The 21,899-nt window shown below is 37.2% G+C and overlaps 1 protein-coding gene across 4 annotated transcripts in view; it reads left to right on the forward strand.

The window, feature by feature from the left end:
* LOC121327958 (dehydrogenase/reductase SDR family member on chromosome X-like) overlaps positions 1–21,899 on the forward strand; it is a 55,964-nt gene that overhangs the window by 10,126 nt on the left and 23,939 nt on the right. For 3 of the 4 annotated variants that reach the window (XM_041272342.1, XM_041272343.1, XM_041272345.1), the window contains exons 2-4: positions 1,675–1,782; positions 3,774–3,842; positions 20,618–20,719. In XM_041272342.1, the coding sequence (XP_041128276.1) occupies positions 1,675–1,782; positions 3,774–3,842; positions 20,618–20,719 (279 nt within the window). The remainder of the gene's footprint in view (positions 1–1,674; positions 1,783–3,773; positions 3,843–20,617; positions 20,720–21,899) is intronic. The other variant, XM_041272344.1, reaches the window with a different exon arrangement.

The following is a 21,899-nucleotide window of genomic DNA, read 5'->3' on the forward strand; positions in this document are numbered from 1 at the left end:
GAACCTAAACACTTTTTTTTAATGTATGTGCTTCTGCAATTCAGTTTTCAGAAACGTGCGTGGCTCTATAAATGTACCCAGAGTGTCTTTCTAGCAAGCAACAGAACGAACATAGGACAAATAAATAATGAAAACTACTTGTCCGACGGGCAAAGTGTAACGGCAAAACTTGTTGTCCCTCACACAAATCTTGTCCCAGGCACCGGGCGATACAAATTGCACACCCCTGAGCAATGTTATAAAAATAAAAGTGGTCTTTAGACTACGTTCTGTAGGACTACCTAAAATTTAATTTTAAATTCATGCCCCATTCTTTGAAAATCATCACAATAGAGTATTTATAGCTATATTAAAAGTTAAATCACTGGTATATACAACACAGTCCAATAACTACTGCATTATTGCTGCTGTTCACTGATTCTAAGAGCACTTAGGTGCTCTCTGAAAAAATGCACTTGAAGTTCTTGACATTCTGTTGTTGTAATACTTTAAGAATGAACATGTCCTTGCTCTGAGAAGATACGATGCAGTAGGTGTCTGGCAAAGGACTGCCAAGGACAACACATGTTGTACTAGTCTTGAGTCACCACTCTGGAAAATAGTGTTTTGGCTAAAACAGAGAACTAATTCTCCTCCTAGTCATTCAGTATTGGTATTAAATGAATCACATTTAGTGCTTTGTGATGGTGATCCACTATGAAAGGTGCTATATAAAATAAAGATTGATTGATTGATTTAGGGTATCACTGAATGTGTGAGATTGGTTAATCATTAAAATCATTGGCATGTTTTTAAAGAGGCAATTATGTGTTTAGGGATATAAAGATATTTAGTGAGCAACAAACTCCACAACCCCAGTTGTACTGCTTTCCTAGAAAAAGGAGAACACTTTGAGGTACTATTCTACGTGAGATGCTTTGCTCATTCAAATATTTAACATATTGTTACAGAGGATACCATTATCTAGTTAGGGATATCAAAATATTTAATAAGTAAAGGATATGGGTGAAGAAAAATAAGCAATAAAACCCCCACCGCCAGTCATTGTCATTTTGTTGTTTCAATATACCGAACCATCTTGCTGATTTACTTATTGTATGCAATTACTCTCTTGTTTTACTTAATATTCCACTCTTGGGTCCCCTCTAAAAAAAATAAATAAATACATAAATAATACAGCCGAGACTCTCATACCCTGCTGGAGATGATGTCTTTCATAAGCTTAATCTAAATTCCAGTATTTTTTGTCTGCCACTGTTTTATATTTACATGATTTAAATTGAAAAGATTGCCCTTTAATAGAATAAGATATAATTGTATTTATTGTTGTATACACCTCAGAAATGTTATACTGCGAGAAATAGATAAGTAGAGGCCCAGTGAAGGTGTTCTGATCACTGAAGGTCTATGAAGTATTATGGGTTTCTGAGTTCATTATAAAACCCTATAATCATGATATGAATGATGTCCTATATAACTCCTTTCTTTTATTCAAAAACCAGCTCACTTGTGGGCGAGTGTATGCATATGAGACTAGTCTGCTAACATGGACAACACCTGTCCTAGTTTCCCCTGGACCACCCTCGGTTTTTGTTATTGTTTATTGCTCTTTTGAAATGTTTGGTATTGCCAGTTAGAAGCAACATCAATAGTTCTCTTTTTTTCTTTATACAGTCTTTCCCAAACAAAATGAAAGAGTTGCCATAGTGACGGGAGGTGCCAGAGGGATTGGTTGTGAAACTGCAAGGCATCTGGCAAGGCTTGGAATGCACATTATAATAGGTACAGTAAAAAAAAAAAAGCATTCTAATAACATGGATTTGTTTTATTTTGGGGAGTAAACATTGAGGCATATATAGAGGATACGACATGAACATTCCTGCAGTACTGTAGTTATTCCACTGAGTCTGACCGATTAACTCACGGAGCCCCAAAGGGGCTAGGGGTTGTCTACCACCATTCTCCATGAGTGCAGTAACCGCAGCACTCCATAAACCTTCCTATAGTATTCTGTGAATTACTTTTCTTAGATCAGCTCTGAATCTTCTTCAATGTAATTTGGAATATTTATTTAACGATAGATTAAGTTTTGAACATAGCATCCTATTTTTTCTACTGGTTGTCACATGTTGTTCGTTGCTTGTAAATGTGTGATAAGTTTGCTTTCAATCTGTCACTGAATTTCTAAAAGCTGCTCTATTACTTTCTGCCTATTAGACCTCCCTTCAAACAGCCATTTGGATATGACATGTAACACTATCCAGGCTGGCATGTTTTGTCTTTCTCTATTGCATATATATGAACTGTTTTTTAACATGTAACTGAACTTCAGTAAATTTATTTTGCAATAAATGCAAAATAAAGCATAACCAAAATTACCCTATTTATTTATGCATGTATAAATTGTCTGGACACTTTTTTAGGCCCTGTATCAAATATTGAATAAGGCCACAATTTGTCCTGATCACGGCCTTGACATGACATGGCATAGTCTCCACAAGTTTCAGGAAGGTGTCTTGAAGAATGTTAATCCATTCAGTTATTAATATTTCAGGCAGTTGGTACAGAGAGGTAGCCATTTAAGTCTCAAACATGCTGAATTGGATTGAGATCTAGGGTATGGTGGACAGATGTATTGTCTTAAAAGTAGCCATCTGGGTACATGTGCAGCAGTGTTGGATCAACTTGATCTGCAATGCTGAAGTAAATTACGGCATTCATTCTGCTTCCTAGTGTAATCAAGGGATCCATATACACCAGAAAACATGCCTGGCACCAAGGCAATGCCAAAGCCAATCGAGGAGCAAACCCTGATAAAGTACCTAGGCTGTGTGTGTGTGTGTGTGTGTGTGTGTGTGTATTTAATGAAAAAAAAAATCCATGTCTTCATGTGCAAGTTACTGTACAGGAGTGAAAAATACAAAATACAAAAAATACTTAGCTAAGTGATTTGGTGATATGTTGTAGGTCTCACATGCAGTTTTGAAATTTATTTTCATTAAAAAAGAAAAAAAACAAAACATATCTGATTCGCTAGTAATTTAAAGCTCAATTTTCATGCCTTACTTTCAGGTTGTCTTTCTTGGTCATTAAAGATCACACAATTTATTTACAATTAATAGTAAAAATAAATAACATCTCGCTGCCACATTGTGTCCTCTGGTCATATCAGTGATGCGCTCTGCACACTTTAGGTCACTGCCTTTACAATTGGTACACAACTGTTTTATATGATTCTGTCAACTTATCAAGTAAATATTAACCATTTCACTAACCATAGGCCACATCAATTTATCTGCACAGTAGTAGATCTAAATACCAGTGTCATTTTAAATCCTTAAGCTATGAACTGTCCTAATATCCCCCCCCCCCCTTTTCTATTTTTGCAGACCCAATTTTGTTTACAGTTGGTGCACAGCTGTTTTTTAATTACTTTTTTTTAATTTAAATTCCATTGCTGGTGTTGTCCAATCTGTAAGTTTTAGTGCCACACACTTTCATCTGATTTACTGGCTGTTTGCAAAGTATTCCATAAGATATGATTTGTTTGTGTCCACAAAAAAACTAGTTTAAAATGTATAAGGTATAGTTAGTTGTGTAGAAATTTGCAAACAACATATTTTAATATATTTTTAAAATATAGGAAATTAGTTAGATGTCAAAGTGGTACTAATTGAAATGTAAATGATCACCTGTCAGCTTCTAGGGAGAGAATCATTACTCAAGGCAGATTGAGTTCCTTTGGCCGTTTAACCGGTTTTCTTCCTTTTTAGCTGGAAATTCAGAAAACAAGGGTCAAGAGGCAGTGAAACGCATCAAAGAAGAGAACCTAAATCAAAAAGGTACAGTAATGATTTATTGTGTTTCTGATTTGGAGAATAAAAGTAACATAAAGAGGATAAGCTATTGTTATGGCCAAAAGTTTTGCATCACCTAAAAAAAAACTGTATTAACATATTTAGAAAATCTAAATCTAACAAACAAATAAATTGCATTGTATATATATTTATATATATATATATATATAGATATATATATATATATATATATATATATATATATATATATAGTTATTTTAACGGTATAAAGCCATATGACTATAAATAAACGTTTGCAAAGGTTCATGTCACTGTTTAAATTACAATGCGTATTTTGTATGTATTTTTTACACTGAAACTTTGAAATGTGTTGTAGTATATGTAGGGTCCCGAAGAAGTTATTACTATGTTGTTTAACAAATTTTAATGTTACCTTTCAGAGACTAGATCCTGAGGACACAAGGTTAGAACACACATAATATGTTAACGTAACATTGTTCTGAAGGTTTCACTCGACTTTATGAAGCAAAATGTGTTAATTCTATAGGGTGATAAAAAAAACCTTTGGCCATAGCTGTACAAAAAGAACACAAACACACTTTTATTGGTGTACTAGAGCATGGCATGTATTTCGTTCAACATATTTTCAGATCTTGATACCCATAACCAAGCATATTGAACACATTGTGCACAAGTATTCGCTGTGATGCTTTTTCCACCTGTTCCACTAAAAACCATTCCTTTTAGCTGTATTACTGTAGAACTAACCCAGCGTATTCATATGTTGTGCTCCACAGAAGAAAATTCTTGCAAAGTTCTGAAACAAGCATTCATGGGTTATAGATGAGCGTTTTGAAGGATTTGTGGTGAAATAATTGACTTGGTAATCGGTCTCCATCTGTTTTTTCCAGTGGTACAGAAAAAGGTATTTCATGCAGTCTTCAAATATCTAAATTACAGGTACAACTGCATGCGACACAATGTTAATATGTTATTGATTATTAATTATATGGGCAGAACTGATATCGATTTTTTTGATATGTTTTTGAATGAGTCTTGTGATGGATTGTGACTTGCTGTCATCTGATTAAAGTCTTTATGTAGTCATTGTGCCCCACCTGCACAGAGAATTATTAAACTGTGAAGGAGACTGATTACCAAGTCATTTATTTCACCACCAGTCCTTCAAACAATCTATAACCCATGATTAACCCAGAATCCATTTTTAAAGATGCAACATGCAACATACCTCTCTAGCCCTATGACAAACCACTTGCATATAAAGATTATACACAGGTTTTAGTTTTATGGATTTATTTATTTATACACATTTCATACAGTCCAGTACAGCTCAGCAGTCCAGAATACAGTTAAGCCACATACAAAATATTGTAACATTCGAGAGACTCCATGCTGGGAGTCACTTACATAACATCGATGGGCAGAACAATGGTCAGGCATGGCCATTATACTACAATTATTTCCTGTTTTTTATATGATTGGGCAGTTGAACTTTTAATTTCAAATTAATTAGTTTTTCTTACTTTGAAGAGTCTCTGGTAGAACAGCACAGTAGGTCAGTCCTCTGCTCCATCATTAGATTCCCCAGGCTTTGTTTTCTGCTCAGAGACTAAATCCATTTCAAGTTAGAAATCCAGTTAACATAGATCCTTGTCACTGGAACTGAATGACGCTGTTAAGTTAAATCTGGAGCACTCAAAAACAAGTGAACCTACTTACAAAAAAATAAATGTTTTTGAGTTCTAGATATTTTAATATAGGTCTCCCTAGTTACTGACAGTGTGACCAAAAGCTTCCCCTTGCCCTGAACCTACCCCAACTTGTGTCTGTGTGTTCTCTCTCTCACGTCTGAAACTTTGGATCTCATTAACTAGCCTATCCAGTTTGGGTGAACCTGTGGATTTGTTATGAAATTTTATAGATGTATGTCAAGGCGACCAACTTTTTCATGCTGTGCTAATTATATTTCACTGTCAGAAGATAGTTAGATTAATTTTACTTTTTTTTTCATTTAAGTTGTGCTGTTGTAGACAATATCCTTAATACTGTACCCTGTCTTTAAAAAAGAAAAAATAGCCTACGACAGTCTGTTCATTCTTTTCGCTCCTGGGGTTTGTGTAACTCTTGAAAAGTAAATAGAAGAGGGAGAGGAGGTATTCCAAGAAAAGCTTCAGGATCCCAGTGGAATTCAAAAATATGTCACAGAGTCACAGAACCTGTGGCCCAATAAAGCTACATTATTGATTGGTCAGGTTTTCTGATGAGCTATACTGGACCATCATGAGTCTTTGTGAGTGTAACCAACTGGGAGATAAGGAAAAGTATTTATATTACAATTTTACTAATTAATGTGGAAAATGTTGCTTAAGCCAATCAACACTCATAGTGGAAAATTCAATATAATGTTATCAACCAGGGTTCATGTACTACTATGGGGCCAAAAACATTCAATTATATTTCCAGAATAGTTCATTTAAACTGCAGACTTCTCACATTGCATCAGAGGCATTCTGGCTGCCTGGAGGACCTCCTACTGTGTATTAAGTTCTCATTTCCTTTGTTCAGTCCCTCTACAGTATGTGCACATATTTATTTTTGTATACAAAATCACCCTACTGTACTACGTGTAAGTGCCACAAAACAAGCTCATTCAGTTTATGATAGTTCAGGCAGACTGGAGAATATTGTACAGCCCAGCTTAAAGTTGAATTGTGTTTTAAGCTGTCAGAGCTACATGCAGTGATAAAAGCCTCTTTACAAATAATGATCAGAAAAGTCTTGGGGCCAGTTATACACTTGTAGTGCACAAAATAATCCTCTTCATGCTGGGAGCTCTCCGTAAGTATAAAAAGCACTCAAAGCAGTAATTCTCACCATTCAAAATACCAGGGTTGTTTTTTGCAGGTTCTTTTGTGTTGATGGGTTGTTCAGAGCATGTAATTTGCAATGTCATAGGCAGGATTTTAATTTTTTGTCTGCAATTAAGGCTTGGTAGTACAATGGCATGCCAGTATAACTGGCTACATGAATCAACAACATGAACCAAGATATTGGGTTTAAGTTTGCTTTCATATACCCTCAGATTATGATTTTCTGAATTACTTGAATAAGCACTTCTCTAGATGCATGTAAAATCTTAGTGTTACATATGGACGGACATATTCATAATAACTGGAGAAAAAGAATATTAAGTTTAATTATTACTGGGATAAACTGTTCTCTAGATATGCATAAAATGTAAACATGCAGACAGGAAATTCAACAGACATACATACAGCCTCCATACATCTCCAGAAAACAACAGTAAAACCTTAGTACCGTAAAATGTAGGTTTCCAGAAGTTTACATCAAAGGTAGGTTCTCGTTATATATATATATATATATATATATATATTATATATATATATACACACACACACACACACACACACACACACACACACACACACACACACAACGCTTCACAATCTTTCTGTCACACTGGACCAAGCCATCAAGATGCTTCTTAGTATGAATGTCTGTTTCATGCTGTTCATTGCATCTACTGCCATCTTGTGTGGCCTGAGGGGAAAGGGCATTTCTGTGTATAGTTTCTCATTCAAGTCTAACTTTACTATTTTCTCCTAGTCTTTTTAAATGCTTCTGTCATATCAATTGGAAATACATGTGGTGTTAAACAAAGCACCTCGGTTTGCAATACTGTTAAGACCCGGGTCCTTATGGTTATTGCTACTCCAGATATTGTTTTAAATATTTATTTGGCACTTATTTCAGCATCACACTTGCCACATACAGTGTTGTAATTAAGCTAATTAAGGGTAGTAAAATGAACGTTAGCATTAATGCATTGTGCACACCACTGTACGCATTCTATAGTGCAGACAGGTATTACCATATACAAAGGAAATTATTTTTAACAGATAATGAAATATATAGTACAGGGTAATGATGAATTTATTTTACATGAGTCTGATTACTGACTGAAGCCTGGGGAACTGAGGAGCAAGGTTGTCTACAAATACTAACACTTGTGTGAAAGAGATGTTGTGTCTGTTCCTATGGTGACTAATAATGGAGCCACTTGATCAAGTGAGACTGAAGGCTTGAATGCAAGAAGTCTAAAAACAATAAAATTGTATGCAAAGGACTTTGTTTTTGTAAAGAATAGAAATGACAAGCTAGTGATACTTGTTTATTTAATAAACAATCTGTCGTTATGTGCACTATATTTAAAGCCTAACTGAAGTGGTAGAATCAAGGATTTTGTTGCTGGACGGCATATCACTTCAGATGATATTATAAAATATTCCCAGGTTCGTAAACATTATTTTATACAGTTAAACATATAAGATAGACCACTACACATGTGTAGACTGACTACAAGTCAATAGTTCCACCACCTGTCGCAAGACCATATGTTTCTATTGACCATGTATGATTTGTCTGGTGAATAAAAGTAGGTTTGACAAACTTGAAACTGCTCATATCCCCGTCTCGCACTCTGAGACATTAGTTCCAAATTATAATGCTTAGATCATTATTTGTATCAGCAGTAAAACAGTGCACCCTGCCTAATTGGTATATTTTGTTTATCTCTGAATCTGTTTGAGATAGATGAACACACTGAACCATATCTTAGAATCTGTTACTGACCTTAACTTGTATTTAAAAATATGGTCTCTGGTTCCTTTTTTCTCCCAAGTGAATTAGTATTGACTTTAGTGGAAAAAATGATTCTATCAACTCAGATCTGACTTAGCTGAGCAGTTTATTTTCCTAATTTACTTCCTGTGTTACTGGTGATAGCACCCCATCTGATCCTGTATATATTCTTGATGCAACATGAAGCATTGGGCTCAGGAGGGTTTCTAATAGATAAGCACATAGTGGACAAGGAAGAAAAACAAAAATCAAAAGGTATTTGTGGGAATGTTGTTAGTATGAATATTAAATTTATGATTACATTTTTTTTTTTTAATTATTAATGCCCTAGTTTCACCTTTTAAAATGAGATTTAAGCGTGGTGCTTTTATATTGCCCTGTTAAATGATTGTGTTACAGTTTCTTGTTTAGCGATCAAAGTCGGCGAACAGGATATAAACCTAATGAATTGGCAAAGGTTTAACTTGGTGTGAAACCTCCTGTGACGGGAGTGAAAGGAGTCCCTCTTGTAATTTGCCCTCCCGACTACTGCCAGCACTGTGCAGGAAGGAACGAGACACATGAGAATGGCTGAGTCATGGTTGGGGCAGAAGCCACAGTGGTGGTGGCCATCTTAACTTGGGGCAGAACCTCATGGTTGAGCCCCATTATTGCAATCAGCTGTGCTGCGTTCGACGATTGGCTGAGGTGGGGCAGTGCACTGATTGTAGGGGCAGGGCTCGGCACTATTTAGGCTGTGGGGTTCTGCCGTTTGGTCTCACTATCCTGGACTAAGACAGTTGTGCTGTGTGAGCTCTGTGAGTTTTGTTCTTTTGTTTGGTTTGTTTGCTTTGTTTACGCTCAGACTGAGGATTCCCAGACCGGCTTCCCGTGAGTCCGGACTTTCCCCCTGAGATCCTTGGGAGCTGCAGGAATTACTTGTCCTGGGTTTTTAAGAGGGAGCCCGAGCCACCTACTGTGGGGTGTGGATTACTGAAAACCCTGTAGCAGTGTTTGTGTTCTGTTTGGACTATTTTGTTTTTCATTTTAAGCCTCTGCTTACCATAGCTGGTAACAGAGGCAGTTTCTTTTGTGGGAATTATAAATAAAAATCCAACCACAACTACGTGCTTCCCATGTCACATCACTTCCTCCCATAACCCGCCACACCTCCCCACAGTCCTGATATAGTGTCAGTAAAAATCTAGAGCAAGCATCTAATCATTAGTGTCAGAACATTTACAGCAAGGTAGATTACAGTGCATATTCCCATTTGTTGGGAATTGATTTTCATTGAAACAATTTACTCTTTGGATAAAAAACAATGTCACTTCACGTTCTCGAGGTCACAGATAAATCTTATCAGCTTACCATACTGTACGTCTGCCTGTGAATTTATGTTGCAGTATTTATTGATAGGGTAGCTATTTCAAGGAAGCACAGAATTGTTTATACTGTAAGTTAACTGCAAATCACAGGTGGCGCTTGATAATGTCTTGGTAAACTCCTTAAACAATATACTCTCGTGTTAATGTTTTAAACCTGTCCGAGTAGCAGTTCTTTTGTACTTACTCAAAACAAGAACTCTGTTCCAGCCGAGTCAAAAACCTAAAATGCTTTTCAAATTATGAATGCTTCAGCTGTATAAAAGTAGACTCGTGTGAGCAAGACTATTAGTAGTTTAAGTTGTGAGGACACAATCTTCTTTCACCCCTATAACTTGACGTTGACTCAGTATGGCATTTTGTTGCAATGGGACGTTATACAATAAATTACACATTCAAGATATAGATATTCACGATATTCATGTTATCGCTCAAGAAGTAAAATAGAAATTAAAAATATGATCACCTTACCGTTTTTGTTTTACTGGTAATGTGTTATACTGGCATCACCATACTGCTGTAGTTGCTAATAAAACAATAACAAAAATTAATGGTCACTGCTTCTTAAATGACTGCACAGTGTGCATTGTAAGTAATAAAAGCATTTGACAGCATTGACAGATTACAAAATGTGATAAAGGTTTTGTGTATTTGTTATAAGTAAAAAAAAAAAAAAAAAAAAACAAATTGACAATTGTATTAGGAGTTCCTTTACTGCCTTTATTTAAATCATTAAAACAGCAACATCCCAGGTGTTTTACATACAGTTAGAGAGACATAAACTACTCACATACTTATGCTGATGTTTTATTTGCATACTGCATTAATATCAGTGTTTAAACAGAGATGTTTAGATCTGCTGCTTTTTAGATCATGGATTTTACTCATAATAGCTGCAAATGTACAAATTGTGCAAAAGATGGAAAATTAAGGTACAAGGTATGAATCACTTATATTACAGTCATTGAAGGTACAATGACATTTGTTCAATATGAAAATCCACATAACATCAAGACTGGATTTTTTATTTTAAAACCATTAGCCTAAAATTTTTTTTTTTTTTTTTTTAAATCTTTTTGTTTTTTTACTTGCAAGCATAATTTGAGCAGAATCCAATTTCATCTTTCTAGCCTTGTACATTCATATCGTGGCCAGATTTTCATTTGATGTTTCTGCAGTACTGACCACACCAATTTGTATAAGACCATGTACTTGATTTTGGATTTTCTGCTACAAATTTTCTTTACTGTAGTTTTCTGGGCATGTAGTACTGTACCTGAGAAATACTGAACTATGCCTCAGTGGTTTCACAGAGAAGATACTGTGCTGGCTGCATGTAGCTGATACACTATATTTCTCTGTCAAATCAAGCAGTGATGTATTGGATGCATAAATTACACTGTCTGCATTTTCTTGTTATTTATTCTCTTCCAAAATTAAAATCCTGTTACTTGTGTCTTCTATCATTCTCCATTGTTATTTCTGCTAAGATCATTATTTACTAGTCTTACTAATTATATATTTCAGCAGAAAAATCCCCTTTTAACCACCATGTCTGTGGCTGAATTTATGAAGCGTCTGTACTTTCTTTCCCCTCTGTAATGTTATTGTTTGGAGATCAAATTTAATTCGAGCTAGGAATTTTTTTAATTTTTTTTTTTTTTAATAAAATAAAAATTGGTTCATTTTTTAAAACTGAGTCATGAGACGCACCTGTGTGGGGTCACACCTGTCTTTTCCAGGCTGCCTAGAAAGTAAACTCTTAATACACCAGTACTCTTACACTACATTTCCATTTTCAAAGTTGCACAAACCTGAAAGGACATTTTTATTACTTTAGTGAAATTGTATATTTGAGGAAATTGCTTTACTCGTTGGGATCTTTCCCACGGTTGTTCTAAGCCTTGTGGTTTTATTTTGTTGTCATCCAAAGAAGTTTGGAAGAGCTTGGCTTATTTCTCTTTCAAAGACAAAATTAACAAATCATGGGGTGCTGGTTGAACAGCCAACTTTTATTGGTAAAGACAGCCATACAAACTTGCTTGCAGAAACCAGAAGAAGCCTACTCCCTTACTCTATGACATTTAGAAAAAATATATTGTAGCAGGCCATGGCAGGAGCCGGTGTTTCCAGTAGACACATGGTGATGCACAGGGGGAGACTTGGATGCAGACTCGGCACCTGATTTTCAGCTGTGTTGTATCCCTGTTTTTGCCAGTATAGTTAGTGATGAGATGATATCTTCCCCTTTTATAAGCAGTTGTCAGTCAACATTTAGTACTACTGTTTCTACAGGGGACCTCAGATGTAATGAAATGATATAAGAATTAAGTTGTTTGAGTGAGATAAGACCTCCAAATAGAACACTGGTCAACTATATATATATATATATATATATATATATATATATATATATATATATATATATATATATACCTTTTTTTTTTTTTTAAAACATACAATTTTTTAAATTATTATACAAATGGATAACATTCAATCAAAATGTTGTTGTTTTTGGCCCCACACTGATTCTGGTGATGTCTTCCACCACACCTTTAATTAACTTCCTGTGCAGCAGTTATTATGGGCCAAAAGTTAGGAATGTATGGTGTGGTAAATCCTCTGTGTTTATTGTATTCAATATTGTATCCTGCTTACATTCTTTAAAGCACAAAAGCAGAAAGGAGTATGAGCTGTGGTCTGTCACGTAAGCTGTCCCTCTTTATTGGACAACGCTGTAGATGGATTAGGCTAGTAAGAGTGGTTTTAAGTAATAATCCCCTTTGTTCTTCATGTATAAATGTTGTCTAATATCATTTCCACTTGCGGTGTTATTTGAATTGGTGAGTGTTTAATGATTTAGGCATGCTCAAATGAAGGGATGCAGAGCATGCTAGGGCAAACGATGGTTAGCGCACAAAGGTTAATTGGAATTTGCAGTCAAGTAAGTCATTTTTTTTTTTTTAATAAACCGTTACAAGCAGATTCAGAACATGTGATTTATATAGTCATTTTTCAGGAAAAGGTAATCCTTGATAGCAAAGTTCGAATGTTGAATTAAATATGGGCAAAATGTATTAATATTTTAAAGCTTATCTAAGATCAAAGTATATGGAGCATACTTTATCACAGGACTATCTTTTATTTATTTAACCAATCATCTTAAAATAGAAATAACATTAACTATATACATGTAAAAATAACTACATTTTTAACTGTCAATACAGTTTTTATATATAGCAAAATATACAGTACTGACACAAGTTATGGAAACACAAATGATATATAGAACAACTGGGTGGAGATTTTGTTGGACATTTTACCTCACTCAGTCATTAGGCATCGGTAATAAATGGGACATATTGCTCATTGACATATTATAATTTTAATGAGGGGAACATAATCTTTCTATCTAGGGTGGTTATCATGGGTCAGTTGCTCCAATATTGAGTTACTGTATTGAGTTCTTTTAAATATGTCGTTACCTGGCTTTGAGCTGATTTGAGCTTGTCAATAAAAACCAGGCAATGTGACCTTTCAACTTAGCCAGCCCCGCCAACTTTAAATTTATATAGACTGGCAGAGTTTAAAGGTCACATGATTTGAATGAAATGAGCAAGACTGTTTTGTCACAGGATTCTCCAAGCAAGCTTAAAGCAAGTTCCAATTGATTTCTGATCTGGTGTGAGTGCACCACTGAAGCCTAGATCTAAATGGCAAACGTTTTCAACACAGTTACATAAAGTCTACTGGCTTGTGAACCACCAGCTAACATCTATTCCATTAAATAAAGCTGTTTTAGTGATTTATTAACCTCACTATAACTGGTTTAGGGATATAGCAGAGGCACCACTAACTGTAAATATTCTGTGTTGCACAGCATACATGTTTAACTGCACCTTGGACCAATAGACATTTCTTAGCAGTTCTAAGAATTGTTAAAAACAGTGTACAATGTTTGGGATGTCCATTGTACTGTTTTTACTATGCACAAATAACCAAAATGATCAGCATTACAAAAACCACTCTGTTTTAATATTAACATGTTGACAAATTGAAGCGTTTTATAATACTACTTTTAAACTATAAAGCACCACATGAGGGGATATAATTCCTCTAATGAAGTGAAGTATGTTTTCTAGACTATACATGACTCCTTTGGTTTAAATGAAAATTATGAAATCTTTGCAACACTGATTATGAATTTGTAAAGCAAGATGAGATTCTAATCAGATTGAGCACTGTAATTTTAGAGACGAACAAGGTACTCTGCACTTTACTTTAAATTCACTATCTGCAATTAACTAAGATTTGAAATGCAGTGTTGTATGACAGTATTTAATAGATACAGATACAACAAAAAAGATCATTTCCTTAATGTAAAATTGCATGGCCAAATAGAGATTTGCAATTTAATTATTGAACCGTCAAAGCAAAAATATACAGTGGTTTCAGGGGCAGATATCCATTTGATTAACAAATAGATTTATGAATATAGGTTTAATGTCAGAAAACACTGAAACATGGGTTCCCTTTCAATTGAATGACAACCATTACCGAATGGGAAGAGCCCTCTCTGACCGCCAATCACTGAGCATAAATATAAAAAGGCTGCCCTATCAGGGCCCTGCTGTGAGGGGAAAGTCCCCACCACCTCCTGCTGAAGAGGGATGTCCTCGCAGTAGCACATCGCCATTTTGTCTCTCACTTCACTGAGACAGGTCACAGATTGCCTTGTGCTTTCTTTGTCCGAATTTGGCTGGTTTTTCGTTTTTTTTTACTGTCAATTTTTTACTTTTACACAGTAGAATCATGCTTCCGAGCATTCTTGAGAGTGCTGCTACCTTATTCTCATGTCAGTTTACTGACTAGAGCTGGTTTCGACCATTACTTTTTCACTGCACGAGTCTTCATGTAATTGCCAGATACAGTGTTGAGACCTGTTCTGGTGCTGTAAGGAGACCCCGCAGGCTTGCGGCGTCATCCTCTATGCCGATTTAATCGACCACAGTGACCGAAAAAGAAAAAAAAAAAACAGCTTGGGCTATTCTAGCGCGGCTGCGCTTGCCCTCGGCAACCACACTGACTGAATTGCTCTCCTCGACGCCGATCCCGGCACTGATTGATTCGGCACCGGTGACTAGCTTTGCAGCCGTCTACAGCCCGGCAGCGACTTCGGCGCTGATTGACTCGGCACCAACCACTCTGCATCGATAGCGCTCTCCTCGGCACTGTTCCCGGCACCATTTGATTCAGCACCGGTGAACCTCTTATGAGCAGTCTACAGCCCGGCACCAACCGTGCTACCCATCAGCACCGACCTCGGCACCGATTGCCTCAGCACCGACCTCTCGGCACCGACATCGCTTTCCTCGACGCCGATCCCGGCACCAGCTGATTTGGCACCGGTGAATAGCTTCTGAGCCGTCTACAGCCCCGCACCGAACGCACTACCCATCGACACCGACCATCACCGATAGCACTCTCCTCGACGCCGATCCCAGCACCGGTGAATAACTTCGGAACCATCTACAGCCTGGCACCAACCGCGCTACTATCGGCTCCAACCTCGCCTCAGATTGACTCGACACCGACCACTAGATCTCGGCACCGAGAGCAGCAGCCCCGCCTACGACGCCATGTCAGTACAGTCGACTGGGTCCTCCGCTGGGTTTCACCAATGCGACCAGTGTGCAGCAAAGCTGCCCGGGCAGGACGAGCACCGGTCCTGCGTCAGATGCTTAGGGCCAGACCATGCGGCCAAAGCACTGGCAGATGAGCTGGACTGCTCTCCGTGCAGTTCTCTAAACGAACTAAGCACAGGAGAGCAGCTCTATCCCTAGCAGAGTCTTTCTCCCCAAGCCAAGGGAGAATGAGGTCAGTGGTCCAAGGCCCTCCGCAGAGGTCCTCTAGGACCCCCGCTGCTTCAATGACCAGAGAGCTCTCTCACACACCTGGATCACCCTCCCCTTCCCCACCACCGGTACAGAGGCGCAGACACCTCTCAGGGGAGGCGAGATTGTCACTGCCGAGACGGTACCGCTCGAGGAGCCGCTCACCAGGGGACAGGGGACCCACTGGCACCTCTCCCCTTCCACACACAGGCGCAGACGACCACTGTCGGAGTCGTCTCGAAGGCGCCCAAGCTCGGCCGAGCGGCGCTTTGCGGAGCTAGCGGAGACTGTAAGGGCTCGGAAGACCATGCTAGAGACCCTACTAAAGTTTCAGGACAGACTGCCCGCTACCACCAGGCAGCCCCAACTTCCACAGTCTCGTTCCCCATCCCCACTACCTAAACCTCCTAGCCCAAGCGAGCTGTCCTTCACGGCGTCGAGATCAGACGTCTCGGACCCAGCCTCTTCCATCGGGCAGGCCACAGCGGGAGGGCTCCTTACCGCCCCTGCCACATGTGTCGCGGAGGGAAGAGTTCCAGGCGCTAATGCAGCTTGCAGCTGCAGCCACACACGTTCCCTGGCCAGCAGAACAGGAGAGAAAGGGGAACCGCTTCCTCCAGAAAAAAGGGCAACCGCAGCAAGCCCTCCCTTTGTGCCAAAAACATTCTTCTTCAACATAATTACCTAGATTGTCTAATTAGTTATATTTCATTTTTACAGGCTGGCACAAAGGTGCTAGTCCTTTTTTTTTTTTTGTTGTTTTTGTTAAAGTGCCAGAAATTGTGTGCTTTTGTCATAATTTGTGGGTAATGTTCACTAATGTTCTTGAATTACCTTATATTAAGTGTAGGGTGCTAATACATTTGTGTAAAAAATAAATAAAAATATATATACTTTTTATATATATATATATATATATATATATATATATATATATATATATATATATATATATATATATATATAGTTCAATATATATTTTAAAAAAAGGGGGAGAGGTATAAAAAAAGGCATAATTATATTAATTTATATATTAATATATAATTATATATATATAATATATATATATATATAAGAAGTATATCAATACCCATTTGACTAGAGAAATTGCTATAGACCATGAACTGTTCTCCATCTATAGTAATGACAAGCACAGGAAAATGGAAACTTTAAAAATATGTGATTTTGTTTTTGCAGTAAGTACACATTGGGGGATGTGGACCATCTTAGGTGACTGACAAATTAGAATTCTGAAAAGACGTATAGATTTTTGTGTGATGCAATCAATTAATGGCGTTACTTGCTGTGATGGGTCTTTTTCGTTACATTTCACACCAGGCTAAATTAGTGTGTGTTTGCCTAACACTGCAAATCATGCCAATGTGCGCTCACAGATGATTATAGCCAGTGCATGGATGCTTTAGATGTTTTTTCTGGGGGGGGGTTGGTATTTTGTAATAACAATCAGCAATATTAGGAAGCAGTACATAAGTCATTATATCAATGCAGCAACTCATTCACAAATCCTAGAAATACACCTCCACCCATACTAGCAAGCTGGCGCACATAATTATCCTGTTGGACTAATGTATCCCCATTGTGCTGCTTACAATTTACAATCACCAGATTTAGGAGTAATCCTGCATCTCTATAGTTTAGTCACAAGGCATAAGAGCAGATAACAAACATGTCCAACCATAACACAGGACTGCAAAGAACAGCCTCCTAAAATACAGATCAATAACGGTTATTATTTGCTATTCCCAAAGCTGTTTGCTATGCTTGATAATCATAACTGGACTGTTTTATTTTGTGTTTTACCATGCATTAGACTCATATTTCTGCTGTGCCATCAACATATTCCTTTTATCACTGGAGACTACTTCCGAAAAAGAAAAAAACCTCACAAAAAGCATTAATACATAAATCAGTAGAAATTAAAGTAATAGGCACTTGGCAATGGTGTATCCTCTATAAACCTACAGGGTTAGTTTTAGGGTTCAAAAAGTTGTACTAGTCCCTGTATGTTGGGCAGGAGTTCCAGCTGTTTGTGCAGCTTAATCTCGCTTGGCTGGGGTTGGTAATTGGATTGCAATCAGGAGGGGGCCTTACTAAATTTCTGTCATTTGTGTATTGGGGTTCATCTTGCGCCTATCTGCAGTGCCCGGGGTATCAGTCAATACATGCTGAAAGCTTGTCTGAGAATCGGGGAATAAAAAGAGATTGATTTCTCAGGTGGGATTCATCAAAGCTACTCTCCAGGGAATGCCCAGAAGCCTCTTAGAGCATTTGCTAAGATGCATCTATCACATTAAAGCAACAGGCTGATTCCCTGGTGCATGTAAATGTGGCTCAGCATTACCATTCCTCCCATATCTACAAGTGGTAGAAGTCCAATAGGCTCTGGGGAGGGGAATACCAGCAGCTGATAGAAAAGATAACTAAGCTCCATAAAGCTTTATAAAACCCATAAGTAATAAATTCATCTGAACACGGCAGAGGATGCAATGGTCCCCTCTGTTTTGCGGATTTCAGTGATACAATATGCCCATTGCATGCGTATAGTTTGTTCTGTTTTTATGTGTTTACCATCGTCCTACAATCTATACCAACCTATACATTCCTTTTTCTATACTATATATTCTATTTAAGTTGAGGGCTGAGATCTAGTTGTTAAGGAAGTACAAGCAAGTGTAATAGACAGTGTTGTGTGATGCATTCAGCCCTGTTAATAATTTCTATCTATAAGTTACCTTGTGAAATGGGATGTTCCAAAACTTTATAAAAACACTGTACACACACTGCCTAGCCACTTTATTAGGACCTATATGAATAAATGTTTGGGCCACTGTTACCCTGCTTCCCGCCTTGAAGCCACAAGGTGCTGGAAGGTGTCTCGAGAGGCGTCGCACAGTTGTGACGGTGGATGGATGCATTATGGACTTTAATCCAGGGACCCAGGATATACCTGGAGAACATGCCCCATTCCAGTCGGGTTAACAGACCATAATAAAGTGGGCAGATGGTGTAGGTAGTAAGAGTGTTATCTCTTGCTAGCACACATGCTTATATTTAATGGAGACATCCATTTATATTGTCATATTAGAAACAACCTTTTTGTACAGTTTCTCTCTTTTTTTATGAAAACTCCTCATCGAAATAGTTTGCCAGTTTGTTTGTAAAGGTATGACAGCCATGCTAATTTGCTTTTGAGTTAAATCTCCCCTGGGCTTAATTACAAAACATGATTTGCTTTGATGTAATTAGGCTGTTATAAATAGCTACTTCATTAATCCTGACTTGTTGATTTTGAGACATTGACTACATGGGAGCTTGGTGACTGTTACCGGAATACAGGGCTTACAATCTAGCATTATAATGACCTTAAAATGACAGGGCCCGTTGATATATGTATGTTGACAAAGTGTAGTATTTTTAAAGTTAAAGGAATATTGTAAATGATCTATGTTTGTCTAATAGTGGTATTTAATATTATTTATTATTCATTCAGTGTGATTTGATTATTGTTGATTCTTCTTAAAACATTATTTATGGTGCTTGCTAACTATTTCATCAAATATTGCTCAGTTCAGCTGTGCTCTAAAGCACACTGAACTATTCTGCACTGAAGCCTGGACAACACTGATATGCTTCCCCACCTCACTTTCCCACAAATACGCCATGGGCAGTTTTCTCAGAAGCATTTAGTGCTGGATTAGTTTTTAAAAGGCAGTTTCAACTTACTGGAGACAAGCTTTATCCCCATTGGAAACAATTTAGGGTTTGCCCTGTTCCTGTGCAGCCCAAGGAAGCCTCGATATGTTACATTTTGTGTGGTTATAAAATACATGGTTACAAAATATTAAATATAGCCATAGGGCATTGCACCTTCTTAATTGAAAGTCATGAGCAATCAAATTGATGATGCACATCTTTGCCAATTTAAAATACTCCATGACGTATTTCTCCTGGAACAAATCATTGCATGATTTAAATTTGTTTGATTAATTGTACATTATTTCTTCATGAATTTAAGAATTTATGCTGGATTAAAAAAATAAATAAAAAATGGGAAGAAAAATGCATAGAGTAATTTAGTCAAATAGAATTTAGCTACAAAACATAATTTTTTACATTTTCTTTTATATATTTGTATTGCTGACACGAGGTATGATTATGCAACGTGCTTGAGGACTGCTATTCAAAAGAAAATTCTCACCGGAACTGTATGGGTTCTTATTTGTTATTGAAAAAAATTAAGTGGTTCAGAAATTTAGTAAGGGTTTTTTTTTTTTTTTTTTGCTTTATACAAAGTACATTTTATATGATGGTAGATTAAAGAAATGTATTATTCGTATGCATTGTTGTAAAAATACAGATTTTCTGAGAAGTTAATTGTCTAGCTCATTGAATTCAATACATGAGTCATAAAGATGAATGGTATGAAGTCAGTTTTGTTTTTTTTTAATAGCACAGTAAGGTTTTTTTCTTTTTGATCTATTTTTACCAAGATAAATGTAAATGCTGCTCAATTTGTAAGAAGCAACTTGGATCTTGTTAAAAGCAACTGATTTGATTCATCTGAATTCCAAATTAAAGAGTAATTAGCGGAGTTCTGAAAAAGTATAGAGATACGCGTCCCTACATGTTTAAATGATGTACTCCTATTTTTTCTTTTCATTGTTTACATCCTGACAACTTTTTAGCTGTAGCAACACATGGGAATGTGTAACACTATATTTTTCGGAATCCGCTGTTTACTGTTTTTAATGTTTTATTTGTGGATTGTGCTTGCATCTTTCATGTTCATACTGTAGTTGATTAAAAGCTAAACTGAAGTATTCAATCGTTTTTTCAGTGGAGTTCATTCATCTTGACCTGACTTCACTAAAGTCTATTCATTGGTTTGTCAAGAAGTTCAATGACAGAGGCCTTCCACTTCACATTCTAGTCAATAATGGTAAGTACCTCCTCATAATGTGTGTTTTGTACAGTAGATCTAGAATATCTTACCAGTGTGAAGGCAACACCGTTAATTGGGTGTAAGGCCACCATGATTCAGCATGATATGTGTCTGCATGATATGTGTCTGCATGATATGTGTCTGCTATGTGTTTAACTTGTTCTGGAAGTAGATGTGACGATTCGAGGATGATACTGCCTCTTCAGGGAAATGGGGGGTGGAAATCTGCAGCAAGGTCTGTTCTCCAGAATAACCCATAGAGTGATCATCACTGTTGAATCATGGGATAGCGAGCTTAGCACAGCACAAGTAGAGTAGAACACAGCAAGTGGAATTTTGTTGATTTAAAAAAAAAAAAAAAAACACTCAGGCCTGCAAGCAAGATGTTATCCCTCCAGTCTCTCTCTCTCATATTCATATATTAAGTCGAATGAAACCTGCTGAATAATGAAAAACTGACAGAAATTGAAAGATGTGACATTTTGAAATCTAACACAAAACACTGTACTACTATTGTGGCTTCTGGTAGACTTTTGCAATATCATTTTGTAGTTTATTTGATTACATGATGTTCACACAGTCTGGAGATTTGCATGTAATCGCTTTGCTCACACAGTAACCAAAACCTCTCCACTGCATTTCAGTCGATCACCTTTCCTCTCTCTCTCTCTCTCTCTCTCTCTCTCTCTCTCTCTCTCTCTCTCTTCTGTTGCATCTTTAAAATATGATTTGACTCGTCTGTCCAGAGAACATTGTTCCAGAAGTCCTTTGGATCATCTATTGGCTCTTTGGCGAACTTCAGACAGGCAGCAATGTTCTTTTTAGAGAGCAGTGGTTTCCTCCTGGCTGTCCTTCCATGAACACCGTTCTTGTTCAGTCTTTTTCTGATAGTTGAGTCATGAACACTCACATTAGCCAAGGCGAGAGTGGCCTGCAGATCCTTGGATGTTACTCCGGGGTTCTTTGTGACTTCCTTGATGATTTTCCAGTTTGTTCTTGGAGAGATTTTGGTAGGACTAATGCTCCTGGGTAGAGTGACTGTGGTCTTTCTCCATTTGTAGACATCTGTCTGACAGTGGATTGGTGGAATCCTTAGAAATGGTTTTGTAACCCTTCATAGACTGATGAACATCAATAACTGTTTTTCTGAGATCCTCAGAGATGTTTTTGATTGTGG

The sequence above is a fragment of the Polyodon spathula genome, chromosome 15, assembly GCF_017654505.1.
Source record: "Polyodon spathula isolate WHYD16114869_AA chromosome 15, ASM1765450v1, whole genome shotgun sequence".
NCBI lineage: Eukaryota > Metazoa > Chordata > Actinopteri > Acipenseriformes > Polyodontidae > Polyodon > Polyodon spathula.